Source organism: Sus scrofa, chromosome 14, assembly GCF_000003025.6.
Source record: "Sus scrofa isolate TJ Tabasco breed Duroc chromosome 14, Sscrofa11.1, whole genome shotgun sequence".
Lineage (NCBI taxonomy): Eukaryota > Metazoa > Chordata > Mammalia > Artiodactyla > Suidae > Sus > Sus scrofa.
This window is the reverse complement of record NC_010456.5, coordinates 139088179-139113223: the sequence shown is the minus strand read 5'-3', so window position 1 is coordinate 139113223 and position 25045 is coordinate 139088179. Positions and strand designations below refer to the sequence as shown.

The following is a 25045-nucleotide window of genomic DNA, read 5'->3' as shown; positions in this document are numbered from 1 at the left end:
GGGGCTGCGTTTTCATCTCGCACTGGGCGCAGCCCTCAGGCTTCACCCGGGGACGCAGGCGCCACTTCCCAGAAGTGCGGGGCGGGGGAGCGGAGGGGCGTGCCCCTGGGCAGGAGTGTGCAAAGCAGACACACCTAGGGAACGAAGCCTGACCTGGAAAGCCCACCGCCATCCTCACGGGCCACACCCTGCCCAGCAGAACCAATGACTCGGGGCTGAGACCCTCAGGACACACGAAGGCCCAGTGCCCTGGACGGTTCCAAGCCCAGCCAGGGCTCACTGCTGGCCCAGAAACAGCTTGGGCCTCCTTCCTGCCTGCACCAGATGCCCGGGAACCTTCCTCCAGAGGGAGAGGAGGGGCTCTCTGAGGGCCTCCAAGCCCCTGCGTCTCACCACGTGCCCCTTCTACACCAGATACAGAGCAATAGCATAAAACTATTTTAAATCCTATGTCAATGCCAAGCTTCTCCTCGTCCCGAGGACTTCCACGCCCAGGCTGAAGGCTGGGCTGGACCTGTGTGCAGCACTGGCTCCTGGAGAACAAACCCTAACCCTAGGCCGTGAGGCAGGCACCCCCCAGGCGACCCCAAACAAGGTCAGGCAGGCTCTCCCCCAAGGGATGCCTGTGGGAAACTTGTCACCTACATAAATGGGCTGTTTTAGGAGATGATTAAAAATTACGTCTACAGGAGTTCCCGTCGTGGCGCAGTGGTTAACGAATCCGACTAGGAACCATGAGGTTGCGGGTTCGATCCCTGCCCTTGCTCAGTGGGTCAAGGTTCCGGCGTTTGCCGTGAGTTGTGGTGTAGGTCGCAGACGCGGCTCGGATCCTGCGTTGCTGTGGCTCTGGCGTAGGCTGGCAGCTACAGCTCCGATTCGACCTCTAGCCCGGGAACCTCCATATGCCGCAGGAGCGGCCCAAGAAATGGCAAAAAGACAAAAAAAAAAAAAAAAAAAAAAAAAAAAAAAAAAATTACGTCTACAAATGATAACCGTTTAGAGGGTGGGGGAGCACGGGAGCTCTCTTCGGTGCTGAGTGCTGAGTCCCGGTACTTCCTTCTTAAAAAGCCAAGAAAGTCCTGAGCAGGATGTAAAAATCCTGTCATTTCAGAAACCTGAGACCCCTAGGGGTGCTCCAGCTGCAGCTGTCCCCGAGACGCCCGAGCTCAGCACCCACGGCTGGAATGCGTCCTTCTGGGTCCAAACCCCCAGCTGCCAGCCCTGGGCCCTGCAAGATGGCTTCATGCACCAGAACCTTAGAGGGTGCTGTGGCCTCAGACACTGGCGTGTGGCAAGCCCGGGCACAGGCCCAGCACACACTCTCCCAGGTGCTGCCCCTGAAGCCGACTCGACTCCTGTCTCCCAGATCTGAACGTTTGTAAATATGGGACACAGCGCTCTGAAAAAGCCCCTCGGACTCTGAAACCAGAATCCCAACTCATTATAAAGCCCTGCCTTTGAAATTACCCATTTGGTGACTGAGTCAGCAAGTTAGTAATCCAGTGCTAGAACTCAGAATCTGAAATGCAGTACAAAAAAATGATTTTATCTGCAAAGAACCAAATTACTTTAGCAAAAAAAAAAACTTTGCATTTTGTTGGCACCAAGTACCTATGGTCAAGTTTAAGAAAACTGATTTTAATTAAAGATTAAATCAGAAGTCATGTTCCGTATTTCAGGGAGTTCCCACTGTGGCTCAGCTGTAATCAGACTCGTATCCATGAGGACAGGGGTTTGATCCCTGGCCTCACTCAGTGGATGAAGGATCCGGCGTTGCCGTTGCCGTGAGCTGTGATGCAGGCCGCAGATGCGGTTGGGATCCCACGTTGCTGTGGCTGTGGTGTAGGCCAGCAGCTGCAGCCCTGATTCAACCTCTAGCCTGGAAACTTCCATATGCCGTGGGTGCGGCCCTAAAAAGACACACACACACACACACACACACACACACTTCTCTTAAATCAAAAAAGAAATTATGCTCCATATTTTATTCTTAAGCTTCTGATCTGACTGTGGGATGGGCCTTACTTCAGTAATTCCTCCCAATGAGGCAGGTCATGATCTACCTGCACCAAGTGCTTCAAATGTAGTACAGCTGCTTCAGAGGTCAATTAAACTTCTCTGAATACCTGGAATGCAGTTTTCTTTTTTTAAAAGCATTAACGAGATTTTCTAATTCTAAGAATATGCATACTATTTTTAAAAATTAGTCTATTTCAAACTCATCAGTAGTATTTTTTAAAGTCTAAAAATGGAAAATCATTTTTTTTCCTCCTTCTTGAGCAAGTTGATGATCAGTCAAGATGAACAGGCCTGCAGTTCCTGAGAGAGGCCAAGAGCAGCACAGCTGCTCCGCCAGGCTCAGCTGTCCCACGCAATGGCGCAAGCCAGCACAGGGCAAGGCCAGCCCTGGCCACCATCCTCAGCCCTTATCTTCACAAAGGCCTTTACATGATTGCAGCAAATCTCAACACCTTTTACCTGCTAGGCCTTCACCTCAGCCCCTGGCCTACAAGGTAACAGGCCATGAAGAGCTGGTGGCTGGGCCGGGGGCAGGGTGACGCCCTCCCCAGTGCCCAGGAGCGAGAGACTCCAGCCTGAGCCAGAGCCAGGAGTCTCATCACAGGCACAAAGGCCATTTAACCCCACACAAATGCGCTGGGCGGCCTCAGGCGCGGGGGTCATCTGATGCAGGCGGAAATCCCGGCCCAGCCCTGCAGCTGTGCCCCTGAGCTAACAGGTTATTCATCTGTCGGGGCTCCTCACCTGAATTCCTAACTCCTTTCATGGGTTTTATTTTTCCTTCCATTCTGGTGACAAAGCAAAATCAGAGTTTTTAAAAAAGAAGTCCATTCTTGCAAGCTCCTTCCCCAGGTAGGTGAATCCCCAAGAACCCTCGCCTCGCCTCGCAGGCTGGATACGGAGTCCGGAGGGCTGCCCGCCAGTCCCACGAGCAGCGGCTTCCTGGGAAGGCAGTCTAGATGGTGGACGTTTGACTCCCAAGGTAACAGGAAAGTCCCGATGGCACCAACACCTCACACGCCACCTGCCCCAGTCTGCTCCCACCACAGCTGGGACCGGGGCAACAACCGAGTGACAGCCTGTCAGCCTCCCCGCCGGGAACGACTCTTATCTCTAGGATTTGTGGATCCGAGACAGGATGACAATTCTGACAAAACGGCACAAGGGCAGGCCCGATGGTCAGAAAGCGTGACTGGGGATGAAATGCGGAATGTGCAGCTCCGCTGGGCACTCGAATCACCTGCTTGCTCCTAAAATACACCCAAGAAAACCAGTGAGGAGCGGCTCTCGGTCTGCAGCAGGTCTCAGCCTTCCCAATGTGTGGTGCAGACACCTGTAAAACAGAAATACGCCCCCCTGTCACTCGGTGTACCTGGAGCCAAGAGAGCCCAAACTGACAGCATTCAGGAGGACAAACTGGTGTTCAACACGAAGACACTCAACATTCAACTCAGCGCAAACCATCAGGCCCAGCTCAGGACGACACCATGAGTTGTCCGTCATGCAACAGGCACCCGGGCGAAGGGAGGCTGTGCTAAGATGCTCGGAGAGTCCTGCATCACCAGAGCAACGCCTGTGGCCTGAACGGTGGCCCCCAAACTGAAGATGGGCATCTTTGTTAAAAGTTACATATTCTATCTGAACAGGCAAGCGGGGAAAAGGCTGGCAAAGATCCTGTTGCTTACGATGAGGTGAGACGTAGGAAGAAACTAGAGGACAGGCAGCACGGCTGGAGCAGAAACCCTGAAAGCAGTGTGCACGTGATTTCGATCTGGGACAAAGGACACAAGGAAATGAGGGACCCCTCCATGAGTCACACGCATTCCCAAAGCCCATGGCTTAATAAAACCTCAAAACGTCACTTCCCTCTGCATTTTTTTTTCCTCTTAGGACCGCACCTGCAGCATATGGAGGTTCCCAGGCTAGAGGCTGAATCAGAGCAGCAGCCGCCAGCCTACACCACAGCCAGAGCAACAGGGGATCCCAGCCGCGTCTGCAACCTACACCATAGCTCACAGCAACGCCGGAGCTTTAACCCACTGAGCGGAGCCAGGAATCAAATCTGCATCCTCATGGATACTGGTTGGGTTAGTTTCTGCTGAGCCACAACAGGAAACCTCCATCTGCATTTTAAAAGTGTTGCTTATATATTACTTTCATTTTAAATGGAAAAAGTAGTTCACAGACGAATGCCCAAAAGAGCCCCATCTGATGACCCACAGAGGCAAGAAACCCCACCACGAAGGATGTCCTCTTGGCAGGAGGCAAGGCCACACCCGCCTTTACGACCCTGTGCAGGCGCTCTCGTCACCCCCCCCAGCGCCCAGGTGTCTCCTCTCCACAACCAGAGAGACAGCTGGCACTTCCTGACGTTTCTCTCCCCACATCGCTGGCTCTTGTACCCCTTCCTCACGCCACCAGGTCGTTCCGTGAAGACTTAACCACCCAGATCAACAGGCAGAAAGAGTTAACGAAGATACATGTGCCTCGGGTTCGAAAAAGTCTAAGAACCGTGGCGGTGAATCCAGCCATGCACAACAGAGGCCTCAAGGAGCAACTACTTTTTCCCCATGTTAGACTCAGGATCAAAAACACTGTTGAAATTTTCATGGAATTCTGGAGTCTCGACATACTCAAGGGCCAAATCAATACCTTCGATACAACGGTTAAAACGAGTGGTCTGCTCAGCACAGCATGATCTCGCTTCCCTGCTCTCTGCCAGGCCACCCCCTCTTCTGCAAGTCATGAGACCTTGCTGTGACACAGCCACTGAGAAACCACCTTCCTCAGAAACTTGCGGGCCCCACGCTGGGGGGCTTCCCCAGCTGGGCCCTAAACGCGCACCCAGCCCACGCTGCCGCTGCGATCTCCCCGGCCCCCGGCTCAGACGCGCAACAGAAAGCGCTCTGCAGCTGCATTTCCAGCTGTAAAGAGACCTTCGGCCAGTGAGGGGAGCCATTGGCTTGGCCTATGCGTTGCTGAAATGCTGCTGAGGATCAGACGCTGCCAAGGTTCTCCACTCTCCAAAGCCGGTCTATTTCGTACCTGCTCCAAGATGCGCACGCAGGATGAAAAAGAAATGAAACAGGGGTTGATGACAGTAGCTGTACGCCTAACATCACAGGAGACACTACACAATTATTTTCAATTGAACTTGAAGATGTTTATTGTGTTCTCATTTGGGTGGAAAACACGTCGCATCCGCTCACTTAGCGCAGCCTCGAGAAATACACCAGCGTAACCGGGGATAAGCATCTCCTACTCCTCGGCCACCTCAGGGACTGGTCACTCAGCGGAGTGACGGCCTCCTGCAGTAGCTGGGCACCAAGTCCCCCACTGATTAGTTTTCTCCTTTCAGGATAGGCAGCAGCTCACCGTTTTCTTTTAGTTCCTAAAAATAAAAAAGGAAACAATATCATGCGTATGAATATATCAACAATGCAAACATCTCAACACTGACAGACGGCATCTGTACCAGAGAACCAAAAGAAGCACCTCATTGGATCAAAACTCCACTCCACGAACCCACTCAACCTAAGAATCAAGCCACAAAAGCTGAGCACACTATCACATTACCAAAGTAAAGTTAAAACGGGGAGTTCCTGTTGTGCAAAAAAAAAAAAAAAAAAAGGGAGTTCCCGTCATGGCTCAGTGGTTAACAAATACAACTAAGAACCATGAGGTTGCAGGTTCAATCCCTGGCCTCGCTCAGTGGGTTAGGGATCCGGCATTGCCATGAGCTGTGGTGTAGGTCGCAGACATGGCTCGGATCCCGCGTTGCTGTGGCTGTGGTGTAGGCCTGCGGCTGCAGCTCCAATTCGACTCCTAGTCTGGGAACCTCCATGCGCCGTGGGAGTGGCCCTAGAAAAGGCAAAAAGACAAAAAAGAAAAAAAAAAAAAAAGGTGGAGTTCCCATTGTGGAGGAGTGGGAAATGAATCTGACGAGTATCCATGAGGACACAGGTTCGATCCCTGGCCTCACTCATTGGGTTAAGGATCCGGCGTGGCTGTGGCTATGGCTATGGCTATGGCATAGGTCAGCAGCTGCAGCTCCAATCAGACCCCTGGCCTGGGAACCTTCGTGTCACAGACGTAGCCTTAAAAAGACAAAAAAAAAAGTTAAAAGGTGTTCTAAAACCAACAGTTTTGGGAGTTCCCATCGTGGCTCAGCGGAAACAAATGTGTCTATATCCACGAGGATGTGGGTTCGATCCCTGGCCCTGCTCAGTGGGTTAAGGATCTGGTGTTGCCATGGGCTGTGGTGTAGGTCACAGACGCGGCTCGGATCCCATGCTGCTGTGCTGTGGTGTAGGCCAGCAGCTGCAGCTCTGATTCGACCCCTAGCCTGGGAACTTCCATATGCCCCAGGTGCTGCCCTAAAAAGCAAAAATAAAACCAACAGTTTTTTTTTAGCATTAGCAAACAAAACAATTGGAGTGAAACAATGAAGCCTATCTTAAAAGCGCAATAAAGAGGGAAAAAGAACTTTTGAGTGACTGAAAAAAGGAGTACTGTGATATTACAGACCCCTCAGATACCACGTAAACGGGCTTCACTATTTCAACCCAGCCTGGAAAAGCCACAGTGTCATCATGTAAATGCAAGGACCAGAAACTATCAAAAAGATAAAGTAATGCAGCAAGTTTTTGTGCCCATTTTTCAGATCTAAAATTTGGAACATATTGAAATGAAACGTTCTAAATTTTGGAACAAGTTGAAACCTGATGACGTAAGATCAGTAAGACTTGGCAGTTTAAGATAAACATTTAATTTGATAGAACATTTCGAGTGATTCCAATCAATAAAACCACTGAAATCCACTGGTACTGCTCTCTGGACTAATCCCAAACAGGCCCACCCCCGTCACCCACACAGGGAGTACGGTCTGGGGATCCCCTATGCATTTAATGAGCAGACATCCGGCTGCACTGAAAGGCCAAGCAGGACTCCCCTGAGCACACGGCTGGGCGGCAGCGGGCCTGCAGCGTGGTGGGTGGACCAGGCAGCCCCTCAGGTGGAATCTGGACCCGGCGGCCTGCTGGCTGTGAGCAGGCAGACAGCTCCCGCACCTTCTGTGTCTCCTCACCTGCTGGGGGACACACGGTGGCCTATGTAAAGCACCAGAGCAGCCTGCCCGCCCGGCGCCACACAGGTCCTTCGGAGACGGGTTAAATGGCACCCGCTCTAAATATCCTGACTCTCTTCAAGGGTCCGAGTCCACGCATTCCGAGGTGGTGACCTGTTCACTCTCCAGGGTGACCTGAACTGTGTACATATTACTTAGTAGGTATTTCTCTCAGAACATCAGACAGGCTGAGTCACTGAGTCACTCATTTATTTAATCACCCATTCAACCAAAAGGGCACCCCCTGCTCCTGCTGCAAGCACCAGGATTAAGGCGCCTGCACACAGCGGCGGTTTTAAGGGACCTGAGGATGAAGAGCCGCACACTCTGCAACAGACCAGAGCTGGCCGCACAGCCGCTGCTCCCAGGCCCCTTCTCCAAGGCCAAGGGCAACAAGAGCGCAGATTTCCAAGTGGCCACGTCCTCAGCAGGTGAACACAAACAGCCATATAACACCCTGTTTGTACCCAAAAAGAAGCTGCCCGTGCAGCTCAGCCTTAGAATTAAATGAGATTTACTGACTGTATCTTTCCAAGAGTTACCAGTCACTCAGGTACAGGCTACAAAACCTTCAGATGAGAACAGGCACCAGAGTATTTAGGGTTTGAAGACTGTTGGTGTCTTACAAAAATTAAAAATATATATAAGGAGTTCCCCTCATGGCTCAGCAGTTGGCGAGCTCGACTAGCATCCATAAGGACACGGGTTTGATCCCCAGCCTTGCTCAGTGGGTTAAGGATCCAGTGTTGCTGTGAGCTGTGGTGTAGGTTGCAGACATGGCTCAGATCCCATGTTGCTATGGCTCTGGCGCAGGCCGGCGGCTACAGTTCCGACTGGACCCTTAGCCTGAGAACCTCCATATGCCTCGGATGCCGCCCTAAAGGACAAAATGACTAAATACACACACACACACACACACACATACATACATATATATATGTATGTATATATATATATATACATATATATATATAAAACATCACAAATGCAGATCTATTTTTGCTGCTTCAGAGTTATTCAAAAGCTACTTGGTCAAACTTTTTTTTCCTCCAGGAACAAGAGTTTATTAGGGAAAATGCCTCACTGGTTTGCTCAAGAAGTGTGACGTCAAATCTGAAACCTGGCAGGAGACAAGACTTGCACGGATGAAATGGAAACCACGGGGTCAGCGGTCCAAGGCGCAGCCCTGTGCTTAGGAAGCCTGAGGCCCGCCGGCTGACGTCGCTCAGCGCTGGCCCAGGCGGTAGGACGGCATGAGCCAAACGCTTTATCCTCGAAGACAGCTAAAGGCAGCAGCACTGCTCACTACTTGCTTTCCACTTAAAAAGTCGGAGATCCCACCTCAGAGAAAGTTTTCCAATGGGCCAGGCCAAGGGCCTGGGGCCCGGAAGCTCCCCCACGCCCACCGCCGTGGAGGCTGGCGCTTCCAGAGCAGAGCCCGGCCTTCCTGCCCAGCCCTCTCCTGCGCCCAGCCCCCGCCACCTCCTTCCACACCATGACACCCAGGGTGGGCCTGGGGCCGGGGGCAGGGCTGGAGGCTATGACAGCGGCAGCCGGCCCTGCGGCTCTGGGCTAGCCAGAGAGCACCGGGGCACACAGCTGCTAGCAGGTGGGGGTGCCCTAAGTTCTGGACTTCAAATTCTGTAAGAAAAGTCAGGTCCATTTAAAATTCAGTTATGATGTATTTAAAGAAAACCAGAGAAGGAACTGAAGCACCACAGAAACGGTGCTTACAGTCTGACAGAGGCCCCGGTTTTCTAGCACCTGAGAACCAAAGTGGGGACTCGGAGATGACCTCCTGCAACCTTGCATGTTTCTCTTAGGAAACTGAGGTCCATGGCCTCAGGTCGCAGGGGCACGGCCAGCAGGGCGAGGTCTGCAGCGGGTCTCTGCCTGGTGTCCCTTTCTCCATCAAATGAGGACATGTTAGGCAAAATAAAATGACACCAGAAAATAGCACAATCACGATAAATAAACTTAAAAGGAGGAGAACTTCAGGAGCAAGAGCAAAACAAACATTTCTGGCTGGAATAATCCATAAATGATTAACAGCTGAGAGGGGCCTTGAAGGGTAGAGAAAGCATAGTTTAAAACGGAATGTGTGGAGTTCCCATCGTGGCTCAGTGGAAACAATCTGACTGGTATCCATGAGGACACAGGTTCGATCCCCGGCCTTGCTCAGTGGGTTATGGATCCGGTGTTGCCGTGAGCCGTGGTGTAGGTTGCAGACGTGGCTCAGATCCCGTGTGGCTGTGGCAGTGGCTGTGGTGTAGGCTGGCGGCTAGACCTCCGATTTGACCCCTAACCTGGGAACCTCCATATGCCGCAGGTGCGGCCCTGAAAGGACCAGAAAAGAATGGAAAGTGCAAGGGAACCCGAGGCAGAGGGTGAAGGAAGGCTGAGGCGTGTTAGGACTTGGCACAGCTCTGAGCCTGGCCACACCCCGAGCTGCTCTGAGTGCCGAGTTACCCTTGGGACCAGGGCCGGCAGCGACCCCGCGCTGGACGAGGTTCTGAAAGGGCCAGCCTGCAGGAGAGGCCGAGCAGTAAGGCAGCTGACCGGGCCGGCTCGGGGAGGTGAGGGCGGGCCAGGGTACGTCAGCCGCAGAGATGGTGGCGCAGGTCCAGAAGTGATTAGACACGAGGCTAGACAAGAACGAGCCCACGGAAGGGACCGTTTCAAACACGCCCGAGTTTTCAGCTCTCCGGAATGGCAGGGGAACTCCACCCTTACCTTAACAATATCCAGGCCTCCGACCAGCTCCCCTTTCACATACAGCTGAGGGTACGTCGGCCAGTTGGAGTAGGTTTTCAACCCCTGCCGGACCTACGGAAACAACAGGAACCCTGAGACCTGCCTCTCGGGCCCTCGTGACTAAAGCTAAGACGCAGGACGAAACATAAAACACGGCTCTTACTTCCTCATCCTCCAGTATGTCGAACGTCTCGTAGTCGACACTGCAAAAAGGAAAAGCATCTTAACGAGAAAAGAAAGAGTTTTACACAAAAATCACAAAACCTATTTGATGTTTCAAAATTAGTGCAGAAAAGTAATACTATTTTGTTGCTAACAAAATGTCCTGTGCAAAACTGGAGGTGATTTTACTTCTTAATCCGTCAGGTACCACAGAGTAAGTCATCTCAAGATACACATTTATCTGGAGTTTTCTCTGGACAACATCAGGTTAGAGAGGGGTCAGCAAATGTCTTCTAATGGCTGAGGAGTAAACATTTGGGCTCTGCAGGCCACACAGACTCGGCTGTGAAGCAGAGAAGCAACCAGACAAGGCAGTAATGAATGGGCCTGTGTCTCAATAAAACTTTATTTACATAAGGAAGCAGCCAAATGCAGTTTGCCAACCCAGGGCTGGATTCTCACTCACCTCTTACACAGGCTCCATGTCCAGCCCTCTTGGGCCTGCTGCTCCCTAACCTACTGCCAGCTGTTTAGGGAGCACTGGCTGGGCTGGGGGTTGACCAGCCAGAGCGGCTCCACTGCTAACCATCTCTGCCCTATGGAGATGTGCTCGCTGCACCGAAATAAACTTCTTGCAGATCACACATGCCATGTCTAACATACATAAAGCCGGTGGGGGAGTTCCATGTGTGGCACAGCAGAAGCAAACCCAACCAGTATCTATGAGGATGCAGGTTCGATCCCCAGCTTCGCTCAGTGGGTCGGGGATCCGGCATTGCCATGAGCTATGGTGTTGGAGACAGATGTTGGCTGGGATCCTGTGTGGCTATGGTGTAGGCCAGCAGCTGTAGCTCCAATTTGACCCCTAGCCTGGGAACTTCCACATACTGCAGGTGTGGCCCTAAAAAAGCAAAACCAGGGAAAGCATTTGTGGTGCATATACACCAGTTGTATAAAAGAATAAAAATTCAACCACATCTTCTGAAAACGAGTATGACTGTATGACTGGATCCCCGCCGGGAGGCTGTGAGCACAGGCACAGTTCCGAAACCTGACCAAAGAAAATGCCACATGTAAGAAGCCAAATTTCGTTTTCCGTAAAATCAAAACCACCTTCATGAGGAAAGCCTGTTTACTTAGTAAACAAGTTCCCAAGAAAACAGTCAAAAACAGTCAAAAATAAATAACTTGACAGGATAAATCAGCAAGTACCAAAACAGGAATGTTTGAAAGAATAAAAAAGATTAAAAAAAAAAAAAAAAAAAAAAAAAAAGGCAAGGCCCCCACAAGGTAAGTCTCCCTTGGAGTTGATTGAGGAGCAAATATCCAGGCCCACAGTGTCTGGTAAAAATAGGAGCTTCTGGGACGATCCCTCCGTGAGCTAAGGAGTCCTGGGCCTGGGTGTGCAGAGTCCCAGAGGCCAGCGCGCCTCCTACAAGCTCACGACAAAGGTGCCTTTCAACCTCAATCCACCCTGGGTACCCAGGCCCTCAGGGCACACAGGTTTCGGCGTGGGAAGGAAGAGACAAGGGCGAGAATGCAGGAAAGGAACAGAGCACCAGGCGCCTCCTCCACGTTCCAATGGCTCCCAGCAAGACCCAGCAGTGGAGTTCAAGGACCCTGGGAGGCATTTGGCAGGTCTGGAGCTGGAAGGGTATATTCTCTTCCAGAGAAGCCCCTCTGCTCTGGGGTAACTGGTACCTCCAACCCAATGGGGATCAGACAGACGAGGGACAGAAAGCAAAGTTATGGAGACTTTCCGTCAAGTACGTCAGCTATGACAGGCCCAGACTTGTCCCATCCAGGCCTCGGGACCCAAGGGGACACGCTAGTGCTAGGGAGAGGTGGCCTAAGGGGGCCTCACTGGGTGCTGTGGCAGAGGGAAGACAGAGAAAGGGGTGTAAAAAATGACCCAAATCAAGCCGGGCTCTCCTACATTCTGGGTCACAATGAAGACGGGGCTGGGGCCAGAGGGCCAGAGCCGCTAGGCTCTCTGTGCAGTGATGGTGCCGCCATCATTTGGAGAGAACTGTGCTTCTCCTCTTGTTCCTGAAGCTGTATTTGAACCTGTGCTGCTCCACCCGGCCCGAGAATGCCCCAGCATTTCCACCACCACTTTCCCTGTCCCTGCGCAGGGCTGCCAGTCGACCTAAAGCCACAATTAGAACCTTACAATGGAGAAGCAGTTGAGAGAAGTAATAAAGAAGAAAAAATCAAATGACCTGAATCATTTGACAACCCCGTAGAACATGTGCTAAATATCTCTAAAGAAGTGGTTTTGTTTTTAACCACAAAAATCAACTGCAATTCCCTTACTTGGTAGCCACATCAAAAGCATGAGTGCTGCAATTGAATCTACCCTGCCTCTCAGATCCAGACAATGGCCTTTACATGCATCCTGCCGGTTTCATGAACTATTTGGAAACTAGATTTTTTTTTTTTTGTCTTTTTGCTAGAATATTTTTTAAAGAAAATTAAAAACCTATAATATACTTTCCCTAAAATATCTTCATGTATGGTAAGAACTCAGTTACTGAGAAAGGAGACAGTTATTTCAACTGTTGCCAAAGTACTTCCTTTACGTTACCAGTAAGGTGACACTGGCCAGAAAATTCTACTGTGGTCTAAGTGAAAGCATTCACAAAACATTATAGCAAAAATAAATACAAATATGTAAACAGATATAACAACTGAAAAGCATCAGTGGCAGAACTGAAAAGTTAGAATTTCTTAAACATACCATTTGGAAACAAGGTTTACTTACCCAGTACTATTTAGAATTTCCAGGATTTGTCTGCTGAAACCACACTTGGCTTCCTAAATTTACAAAAAAGACACATTTCAGGATGTACCGCCTTTTCCGCCCAGCCCCAGGTCGTGGTGGTATCTAATGCTCTGTCAGGGAACTGCACCTGCAGAAGGCAGCCACCACCACACCAGCCAGCCTCTCGGGCCTCGCCACACCCAGAGCCACCGGCCGACGAGACCCACATCTTCAAGATGGGCCATCCAACACGGGCCGGATGCACAGCCCTCGGCTGACCTGGCTTGTGAGCCCCTTCTCTACGTCCCTCATGACCACAATGCCATCTTTCTGTGACCTGCAGGGTCTTGTTTTCCTACTTCTACTTGCACTTCTTAAATTTTTCTTTCTTTTTTTTTTTTTTGTCTTTTTAAGGACCGCTCCTGCAGCACATGGAGGTTCCCAGGCTAGGGGGTCTAATTGGACCTCTAGCCGCTGGCCTACGCCAGAGCCACAATACCAGATCCGAGCCGAGTCTGCAACATACACCACAGGTCTCGGCAACACTGGATCCTTAACCCACCGAGCGAGGCCAGGGATCAAACCCACAACCTCATGGTTCCTAGTTGGATTCGTTTCCTCTGCGCCACAACGGGAACTCCAAATTTATCATTACATTACAGAGTACCAAACTTTTTTGAGGTTATGGAAAATCTTGGCTTTGTTTATGTGGGGTTTTTTTTTCTTTTCATGCCAAATCCCAACAATCCTGTAGAAAAGATTTGGCGCCACATAAACATCTCAGGAGCACCAATAATTCTGTTCCTAAAATCGAAGAATGCTTCCTGCACTCTCAGGAAAAAAAAAAAAAAATTTGAGAACAAAAATCTGCTTTAAATAATCATCAAAATGAAAAAAAAAAAAGACGGAATTAACTCCTTCTACTTTGTTTTAATAAATGCAGCAAACCAGTCAGACTCCAGGTCCTAATCCGGGGAATCCCAGCATGCTGACATTTATACTACCACCTTCCTAGGCATCCCTCTCACTGTAACGGTTCCATTAACTCCTGGCTCAGTTGGCTGTACTTGGCTCTAGTAACGTTCACACAGGTCACGCATGGCCGGGAATCGCGCCGTCACTCCCCAAGAGGGAGTGACGCTCCTGGGGGCCAGTGGCCCGCCTGACACAGCCCGCTCAGCAAGTGAGGCCGACTGAGGTCACCGCAGTTTATCCCTGCATATGGGCCTCGCCTTCTCCTCTCTGGAAAAGGCCGGCTCTGTCCAGCCCCACCCACCTCAACGACTGGTTGAGAATAGCATCGAGGTAGCAGAGCCCGCTCTCTGGAGATTCACCATTCGAATGCAATTACAAAGGATAAATAGTTTTGCTCAAACTATGGGTAGTGGTGATTTATCAAACCTGATATTCAAAACGATGCACAAGCAACATAACTTGCATCAATCAAAGCTAGAAGACCTATCGCATTACAAACAAAAACTGCCAAACTGTTCACCCAATAAGTTCTGAGCAGCCAAGATGCACCCCGATTTCTTTCCCATGTGGACACTCCTAAAGGAAGGTCCAGAGCTGCGAAGCTCCTGGAGCTCGGGACGCGCAGAGCCAAACGCCACGCTCCAGGAGCCACGGCAGCCAACAGAGCCAGGCCCCTATCAACCGTGCTGACCACGTCAGCTGACAAAGTCTGGCAGCAGAAAGAAATACACCCCACTGAGATGTTGATGATAAAGTCAAGCAAAATGTAGATTACTTTGTTTGATCTCCATAAGCACCAATTAAGGCCTGGATAACTTCCTGATAGCACTACAGCTTCATTAGCTAAAGCCTGGAAAAAAGATATAAGTGTCCCCTTGTTGCAGACGTTAACATCAAAAGAAATTACAAATAAAACCATTTTTGAGTTCTTTACCTGTTTGTTTCCCTTCATAAAGAGCATCACAGAAGCTTTATTTGTCAGTACTTTGAGCCTAAAGAGAGAAAATTGATATAAAATGGCTCAGCTCAATTATTAAACCCCACTTTCGCTCCGCTTGGTGAGTAACAGGCAGATCGGAAGGATGGCAGGAGGAGAGTTCACAGCTTTGAGGGGAATTAAACAAGCAAATGCACTGACATGTTCCTTCATTCCACCGTCTCCCTGAGCCACTGTAAAACACGACACGGCTGTTTAAGGCAACGGATGTGCCTTCGAGTTGCCATTTAAGCCCATCAACTCACAACTAAAAAAATAATAATAACCGGCTCAATAAGGACTTGTTTCATGAGGGACCTACAGACGGAGCCCACCCAGAACGTCCCTTCCCGGCCTGAGGCTGCACGGCTCCACCCTCTGGGTGCCCACAAGGCCTCGCCAGGACTCGAACCCCAACCGACACCAGCTGCTAAAATCAAATGCTCTCATCTTGACTTTACATCTGCTGTTTGAAACCTCAGGGTCTAACCTGCTGTCAGGAATGCTGCCTGTATAGAGCCTAGAGTCCCGTAAGGAACCTCGGAACAGTCCGTGTCAGGACGCGGGCCGCTGGAAGGCCTCTACGGCACCGTGTTCGCCTCCTTCCGCGTGCTCAAAACCTCCTCCAGGAACGAAGCTCTCGCAGAGACGCACAGACCATGCACAAAGCGAGGTCACTGCACTTTCATAGGGCACCATCAGCTGGTGCTCAGAAAGCTCCCCAACGCCCACCTGGATGCCTAGCTACCCGGATCCAGGGAACCAGAGTGGTCCCTCTGTCCCACCCACAGAGATGTCACCAAGCCCTGCACGCTCCAGGGCCCTTTAAATTATTACTCAAAATGTACTGCATTTTACTTTCTCTATAATTCTAGCCCATTATCGTCTGGTGGCTGAAACCTCAGGAGACACGGACACAGCACATCAGGAGAAGAGAGAGAAGGTCTGAGGAAGACGGGGACTTAACAACAGCAAGAGAAAACACACTGAAAGCAGATACAAGACTCTCTGGAAAGGAAGCTGGAAAAGGCAGAGCAGTCTTCTGAGGCCGCACGGCCTGCGTGGGCCACCAGGCTACCCAGCAAAATCCAACTGAGGACAGCAAAGCATCCTACGGCAGGGACCAGGAAGTCACTTCCTATCGAGAAGCCAGTCAAGGGTGTAATCACTGCGAAAACAGGGTGCTTCCAGGTCAGCTCGACATATACACAAACTATTTATGAAGATCACTTTATTAATCAAAACAGATCAACGAGGTGTAGCGTATGAAACACTGGGAAGTTCTCAAAATGTTAAATGACAAGAAAACTGCAAGACGCACCCAAGTCTTACCTTACAAACTCAAGCCCCAACTAGGAATGGCTGATATGCTACCGGATTCCGAAATAAATCACTTTTTAATCCTCTACATTAATTAATATTCTTTTACAATAAAATCCTAACTTCCTATAGGCCAAAGTCCAAAATTTCTGTAAGATAAAATCCCTAAGTGATCTTATGGCTCCACGTTCTCCTTGACCTCTAAGGTATCAGGGCTCTTAGAAAGGCAGTGAGAAGCCCCAGTGCTGACACGGGATCTCCAGGCACAGCAAGTGCTTTCCCCACTCAGCACTGTTCACACTGCTCTACCAGGACAGTGACAGTGACAGGCATCAGGCCTCCCCATGAGCAAACACCAGTGAGCGAGCAGGCTAGCTTCACACCACGAGCAGGAACCTGCACACCAAAACAACTGGATGCCAGGTCCGAAACACACAGGGAACTAAAATTTGGTCGTTCCATGATGACAATGACATTTCTATAAAAATAAAGAATATTCTCCACATAATCACTAAATTTTCTCAGGACAAATTAGACCTACCAAGTTTGCATGACTCTTTTGCAGACAACACAATTATGACCTCGGGGTACAAAAGCAAATCTTGATTTTTATATAGAAAGAGCAAGGCAAAAACTGAAAAATTTTAAATATTTTTAAAATAATAAACAGCAGGCAGAAACTCTTCAAACACTCACCTTTCCTCTAATTTGGGAGCTTTGGGGCAAATTGTATCTAGTTCTTTAGATGCTTCTAGCTCCTAAAATAAACGTATATGTAAGTTTAAGAAAACATTTATTAAACCATAAATCTCCTTAGTGATACCATAATACAGAATATTAGTGCATCACCTCATCAGAACTACTCTGTATTTATTTCAGATTCATATTCATAAATGTAAATTTAAAAATTTATACTTTAGATGTATTATACCACTTATGAATGTATGCTTAAACACGAAAATTCTTTATAAGGTGTAGATTTTTCGATTCTAACCTTGATTATATCAAGTCCTCCTATGAGCTCTCCAGAAACATAGAGCTGGGGGTAGGTGGGCCAATTGGAATAGGTTTTGAGGCCTTGGCGAACTTCTTCATCTGAGAAGATATCAAAACTGCTAAACTGGATATTATGTTTGTTAAGAATTTCCACCATCTGCTTGCTGAAACCTGCATACAGAAAAAGACAACAAAGGACTGAGTTTCTCTCTCTCACACACAGTTTTAAATTACTTTAGAGCGCATATTATCTACTGAACACAACAGGTGTCTGCCTCTGTTACCAAAGATTTAATTAGCATGCTGAATAGGATATAAAAAGGAAACAAATTACAAGAACCCCTTCTTTGACCTTGAACCACATCCCATGTTCAGGTAAGGCTTAACTTTTTAACACACCTGTAGGTGTTTTTCTTCTTAAGTGCATGTTTATTTATCAAAATTCCTCTTCAATATTAGGTACATTTTTTGTCGTAGGAGAAACAGGACTGACCAAAGGAAGAGACCTGACTCCCAGCCCGGGTTCCGTCACCAAGGAGAAGCACACTTAAGCCCGGGCCAGCTGCCTCCCCCACCCCTGGCCCCCACACTCTTCCATCCATCCGAGGACTGGCCTGGAGGCCCAGGACAGCCCCTCCCAGCTCTGCTCTTCTGTGGATCTATGAGGATCCACGCAAGGTGGAGGACAACACTCTACACTGGCTACGGGTAACTACCACGTGACCATCCTCAGAAACCTAATTCCGTTTGATTTCTACTGCCCTTAACTACCTGCTATGTATCCATTTCAGTAGCTGTCAATCTTTATCATCCCTGTAAGTCAAATAAATTACAAATCAAGAAGAAGTGTGTTCTCTTTTAGTCTAAAATAGGTTAACAGACTAAATTTCAAAGCTACCTTCTCTGTTGTTATGTATGAACTGTCAACTGACTGGCAGTATTCTTTCTCATCTGGTGTCATAACTTGACAGCATCTTTTTTAAAACTACTTACATTCCCCGAAGTACACAACGTGACTTTTCCTAACTGCACGGTGGTGGCAATCTTCGCTTCCACGATTTTACTACCCTTCTGCGACACGTTTTGCTCTGCACGGCTTCGGCATCACTTTCTTCCTATATGACATTAGCACTGAGGAACAAGACTGCGCATGCCAGCCTTGCATAACCTATTAGTCTTGTCTTTCTTTTTAGAAGCTAATTCTACCCGATTATTTTTCAACACTTTGTACTCTGCTGCTTCACACTCCGTCATTCTTCTTTTCAAACCCAGCCATAATCCACTGGAAAATAACCTATTCTTCAGATTCAAAATTCCTCTAAGATTTAAGACGGCATCTGCAGCTATTTTTAAATAAAATCAAATCACAAAATTCAGTAAAAGATGAACTGTACAAATAGGCAGCCTGGTGTCATGCAAAAGCACTTTTACCATTAAAACATGGATCTATTACTGAGCGCCAGACGTTTTCAGATCTGCTGTTCACTGAGATGAGGCACCAGTATTTATTTGTGTAGCGTGTAAGTTGCTTTTCCTACAACTGAAGTGTTAAGTTCATGTACAGCCTGAAGTAAAACACTGATTCTGAAATTTTTTCATTCTTCTGGGAGTTCATTAGTAAACAGCTAACGGCTGATTGCTGATGGTTATTCTATTGCCAATATATTAACTCATTTCTACTGCAACTGGCTGAGAAATGCTTTATTTTAGCTTTAGGCAATTACATGCAGACTAGAAAGATTGACTGGTAGTGTTTCATTTTTAAGGGTTAAAGTAGCAGACTGGAAATGTTATGCTTAAGGATAGAATGGTGGGAAGGCTTTATTCTAACAGCAAAACAGTTACACACTTTTTTAAGAAAAACGCACGCATGCAATAAAAATATTTAAAAGTAGAAAAACCATGCTGAACTGTCACAGAACCGCCATTTCTATCCACAGTCATTTTGACTCACGACAGGAGCCATGACTAAGGAGCCTAACTGCCACGTGTCCTCACTATCTAACAGCAAGGAAGCCTGAAAGAACACTTCAGAACCTGCAATGTTTTTGTGTCTGATTCAAAAAGTAAAACCCAGTTAGAGGACTCTCTGTAGGAGAAATTTCTGCAGCGTGGTCAAGTACCTTCTGCCTTGTTAAAAGCTTTGTGAACGGAACTAGATACAAGAATTCCCAAATAACTTAATTAACCTGCATGCTCAAGGATTTAACACTCTGTTTAAAAAGATGTACATCTCAGCGCTTCCTGAAAATTGTCCTGTAACACGAGAGGCGTCTCTCTCCTATCCTCCTGAGGAGCACGGAGTGAGGAGAATCTGATTCTTTGACGGCAGAGACCCTGTCAACATGTAAGACTCAAAACACCCTGTGAGACTCTGTCGGAAGAGCCTGCAGTAAAGGGTAAGAAGACAGATGTGCACTGTGCAGGGCCAGGCCAAGTCCAAGGAGACTCCGGGGCAGACCCTGAAATAGCTTTCAAGGCCTCCTTGATATGAAATTTAAATGTTATTCACTTGGAGTTCCTGTCGTGGCGCAGAGGAAACGAATCCCACTAGGAACCACGAGGTTGCGGGTTCGATTCCTGACCTTGCTCAGCGGGTTAAAGATCTGGCATTGCCGTGAGCTGTGGTGTAGGTCGCAGACGCAGCTCGGATTTGGTGTGGCTGTGGCTGTGGTGTAGGCTGGCAGCTGTAGCTCCAATTAGACCCCTAGTCTGGGAACCTCCATGTGAAGCAGTTGCAGCCCTAAAAAGCAAAAAAAAAAAAAAAAAGTTATTCATTCATGTTTTTCTGATTAACAGAAAGCAAGGCAGGGCCCGCTAATCCGAAATCAAGCGTAGCTCCACTCCACAAAGAGAGCCCAAAGGGACTAACGCGCATGACTAACAGTAGTGCTTTCAGACTGCCAGCCACCAGGGTTCACAGGAGCTGGTGGCCATTCTCTATAAAGGAGGCTGGCCTGTGCCTCATCGCTACTGCACCATCAGAAAAGCAAAAACAACTCTCCACTGAACAGGCTCAGAAAGGAAGAGGATGAAAGTCGAGCTCTGCTCCTACAAGAGAAGAGTTTAAAGACAAAAGACGCCTGTGCTGCAGTTCGCACAGAAAAGGGCAAACGGAATCAGAGCAGAGTCAACGAAGGAAGCAGCAGGGCCCAGTCACAATGAAAAACTCTTCCATTCAATCCTTAAGCAGCTTTTTAAAGAACACCAACACTCTAATAAAACCATCTATTTACTATATGTAGTAGAAAAACATGTTGTAACAGAAACCAAAATGCTGGGAAACAAAAAAGCCCATTAAAATGTAGTTACAGGTGTTCCTGTCATGGTTCAGCGGAAACAAATCTGACTAGCATCCATGAGGATACAGGTTCGATCCCTGGCCTTGCTCAGTGGGTTAAGGATCTGGTGTTGCCGTCGTGAGCTGTGGTATAAATGGCAGAGGCAGCTCAGATCCCGCATTTCTGTGGCTATGGTGTACGCCAGCAGCTGTAGCTCCAATTAGACCCTCAGCCTGGGAACTTCCATATGCTACAGGTTCTGCCCTAAAAATACAAAAAAAAAAAAGGAGTTATACACATTATAGAGAAAAAAGTATTTGTAAAGAATGAAACTGTTTCTCATACATGCCTAAAAATCTTTAATTCCCTAATTCTTACCTAAATGTCCATAATACAGCGTTTTCCATATTGTTCTGAAATGTTTCAAACTTTTTTTATTCTACCTTGTTATCTGTACAGTCTACTAAAAGTCACTCAAATAGTTAACATAAAACTGGCAAGAAATACATCATAAATTCAGTCTAATGAAGTAAAAGGCAAGCAGAAAAATTATTTCTAAGTATAACTCTACTTTATTTGAATAATCACAGAACCTCTGAACTGAAAAGGATCTCCAAGACTGGCTCCAACCCCCAAAACCACCAAGGAAGAACTAAAGGCACAGGAAGGTAACCGACTTGCACCTCAAGTTACAAAGGCAGGTGTCACCTGTCGTGCCATCTAGTCTCACGAGGCTTTGCAATGTGTCACCTCCCCTCCAGCGCCTCAGGAGGCCTTCCCCAAGCTCCAGTCTTCGCCACATGCCAATCGCCTCAAGCTGTCCCTCGGAAAAGACGAAGAGAAGATGAAGCTCTGTTGGTGGCTCTGTGGGTTCACAACGTGTGACCTGCCACCCGGGCTCAGCCACACCCCAGAGCCAGTCCTACGGCACTGCAGACGTGAGCGAAGGGCTGAATAAAACCCATAGGCTGGGGAGCTCCCATTGTGGCTCAGCAGTAATGAATCCAACGAGCACCCATGAAGATGTGGGTTCCATCCCGGGCCTCGCTCAATGGGTTAAGGATCCGGCGTTGCCATGAGCTGTGGTGTAGGTCACAGCTGCAGCTCGGATCTGGCATTGCTGCGGCTGTGGCGTAGGCTGGCAGCTATAGCTCCAATTTGACCCCTGGCCTGGGAACTTCCACATGGCCCCAGGTGTGGCCCTAAAAAGCAAAAGTTCTTGTTATTAAGTCACCACCTGAAGTACCAGAAATGAGCTTCATGCCTGATGGGAGAAAGTGAACTAGTTGCTACACCCATTAAAAACAAACTAGCGAAACAGAGACTATTTGTGCTATCTTTGGTTAACCAGACTAGGTTAGCCTTCCAATGAATAAAGAGCAAGCATCTGACATGTAAATACTGATATATTTCCTTGATGCGAAGATTTTCAAGCAGAACTGAGGGATAAAGTTACCATTTCTCTAAGTGGAATTCATCATAAAACTTCACTTTTAAAACCGAACTTTTTCATGATTTAATATGCAATTTGCTAACTATACAGGGAAGAATTTACAATTAAATTTTATTGGAAGCTTGGCTATTTTTACAAAGTCACACTGGCCATGCAGTAATCATATCAATGACACACTCAATTTTACTGCCGCCTATCTTAATAAATTCCCTCCTGTGCAGTTGAAACAAATAATCTTGGATTCTCAACAGCATCATCAAAAAGCATTAAATGCTCAATTATGCAGCATAATAATGTTGTATGAGGCACAGTAAAAAGAAAACAACATAAACCCAATACCAGAGGGGTCAAATAACTTGGAAACTTACTTAAGGACAAAATTACAAGCATACATGTGGTAAGACAGTAAGAGTGACGATAAGCCACAGAATGAGGAATCGTTAAATTATGAGCAGATGTAAACTGGAAACGACAGTAACGGGTGAATGACACAGTCATCAGACGTTGAGACCACAGGGAAGGCGAAAGGACGCCGGGTAGACACAGGAGCGCTACCACAGTTCTGTCAATTACTTTTTTTTTTTTCCTTGGCTAAATCCTTGGCATGTGGAAGTTCCCAGGCCAGGGATCAAATATGGGCCACAACTGTGATCTACTCCGCAACTGCAGCAATGCCAGATGCTTAACCCACTACACCAGGCCAGGGACTGAGCTCGCACCTTCGAGGCGACCCAAGCCACTGTAGTCGGGTCCTTTACCCACTGCACTACGGCAGGAGTCCACAATTCTGTAAACTGCTGAATCCAGACTATGTGAATAAAATGAGGCTGTCAAGAAAGAGAAGAGAAGTGTTGAGAACAAAATTAAGTGAACAGGCCGAAAGCCCTAGAATGGAGACAGCAGGATGATGGCTGGACCCTGATCCCAACTCTGCTGCTGGGCAACCCGCGCAGTAGGCCGGGTGTGACATGCCTCCGACAGGACTTAAGTACACAGCAAGGATCTTGAGTCAGATGACTTCCAGGATGCCTCCGGTTCCAACATTCTCTAATAGTGCAGCTGAGTTCTCACCACCTACCTGCAGACCCCACCGGGAATTACAACCTTTCCAGTCTTCTAAGGGTGTCTGAAAACAGCACAGCTTGCAAAGAGCACCCGCCCTGGTGCAGCACTCACTTGCTATGGAATCCTAAAAGCAGCCTCTTACCGCAGCGCGGCTCCTGGGGTGTTCCCTTCATGAACAGCATGCAGGGGGCAGCGTGGGTCAGCTTCTTCAGGCGAAGGCTGAGGTCTTCTTTCAGGTGCTCGCTACCGCCAGATGGGAAAGAGCTGCTGGACGCATGTCGCTGAACCTTTTTGGTCAACTCTGGGGCATGTGCACCATCTAACCGGTCAATGCTCTGAGAATTCTGCAGGTAAAAAGTCATCTTAAAACGTGTGCATATTTCTTCATTATCTCTATTGTTTAGGCTCCAAAATTACAACAAGCACAAATCCACAGTTATGGACAATTTTTAAAGAGGGCAACACTACCGCTGGAAGAATTTTTTTTAATATAATATCTGATTACAAGTCACCTGCTACAGACATCAATTTCAGAAATAAATAACCGTCTTTTTTCTCTCTTTCAGGAACATACTAGGAAAGCATCACTGTATCTCAAACTCAAACCAGATCAGAGTCTAACCTAAAACAGAAAGGACCCCCCCACCCTCACTGGGATCAATCTATTATTAAGTATAAATGAGGTATTTGGGGAACTATGGTAACACTCAGGGGTGCCCTGAAGCACAGATTTGCACCCGCTTCCTAAAAGAGTCATTAATCAAAACAGAACCAGCCAGATGTTTCATTACGTCCAGGCACATGCCCTCAACAACCAACTTCAGAGCCAACTCGGGGACCATTGCGGGTTTACAGCCACATATCTGGACTTCTCTCCAGTTCTGGCTGCTGGACACCCCCCCAAGTCCGTGTCCCTTTTCCAGGACCCCCAGGGCAAGCCAACAGTGAGAGTACAAGAAGAAAGGGCAAAACCGGGAGCAACCAAATGCCTGGTACTCAGGGACCAGGGAGAGGGTAAAGAAGGAAACCGGCCCCACGGCCCCTGCAGACCCACTCTCCTCTGCCGTCTTCATCCTTACCTTGAAAAACAGAAAGGTGGGTACAGAACTAATTCCGTATTTTTCAGACACTTCAGGAACAGCTTCAGCCTCCAACTTTAAAATAAAAGATTTTAAGCATGATTATAAAAAGGTCCTTTTTCACTACTTCCATATGTACATCAGTTTCCCGCCACTACCCCTTCAAGTAGTTGATGTTGTTTATGACAAAAGGTTATGACACATTTACATTTAAATGAGACTCACTGGGCTGGCATGTCATCCACTGAGTCTGTGGTGTCAAAACAGGTTCAGAGGTTTTTATTTTGTTGCACATTTCAAAAGATGCCTGGAGGCTGTGAATAAAATTTTTGGTGCACTAGTGACCTAGTAAATTTTCAATCCTATGCAGCTACTACTATATTGAAATCCATAAATCACTGACCCCAGTTATGTCATGATTACAGTGCTTATTTTCTGCCCACAGCAATTCTTGCTGTTTGCTCTATTGACTAATTTCAAGAGGCAGTACATCATGACTGACAGGTGCAGCCTTCTGCAAATTATGAAGCAAAAAGGAGTATTTCTTCAATAAACTATTGATGTCTGATAAATTTTACTTTTAACTCCTGCAAGGCTGCTGGGTTACTGCTGCTGGGTCTGTTCATACACTTCAATGCGGTTTAAATAAGAGGACCACGCTCTCTTTGAGAATTTCCTAGAAGCCCTCCAACAAGATACGATGTGGCATCTGATAACATGGATTTAAACATGTTTGGTAACACACCTTCTCAATAATTAGAACACAATTACTGCAAGCCTTTTCTGTAGGACTTTATATACAGTGTACTTTGAGTAAACCAAGATATATTGTATCCTTCCCTCACAGGACTGTCAATGTAATATAAACTTTTAAAAACCAATAAAAATCTGTATTCACATTATACCTGTAGGAAATAAAATCTATTGATAAATTATATTGTTAAGAGTTTTTACAATATAAACAGTGCATTTTTCCAAGACTGAAAGATTTCCACTGGGCTTGAGGCACTATTTCAGTCCATCACTTGAACCAGTGCACTGCTTCTATCACATGAATGAGGATATGACCAAGCAGG

The 25045-nt window shown here is 47.8% G+C and overlaps 1 protein-coding gene across 2 annotated transcripts in view; it reads right to left on the bottom strand.

Annotated features, from left to right (window-relative positions):
* The window catches only part of GLRX3 (glutaredoxin 3), a 35510-nt gene continuing 15625 nt past the window's right edge, over nucleotides 5161-25045 (bottom strand). Inside the window, exons 3-11 of one of the 2 annotated variants that reach the window (XR_002338282.1) lie at nucleotides 23970-24044; nucleotides 23033-23234; nucleotides 17090-17262; nucleotides 16792-16853; nucleotides 14734-14791; nucleotides 12825-12877; nucleotides 10062-11111; nucleotides 9878-9970; nucleotides 5161-5410 (exon numbers count right to left, since the gene is read on the bottom strand). Coding sequence is in view for 1 of the 2 variants with exons in the window: in NM_001243896.1 (NP_001230825.1) it covers nucleotides 5360-5410; nucleotides 9878-9970; nucleotides 10062-10101; nucleotides 12825-12877; nucleotides 14734-14791; nucleotides 16792-16853; nucleotides 17090-17262; nucleotides 23033-23234; nucleotides 23970-24044 (807 nt within the window). In the remaining variant the exon portion in view is untranslated. 2 annotated transcript variants of the gene reach the window in all.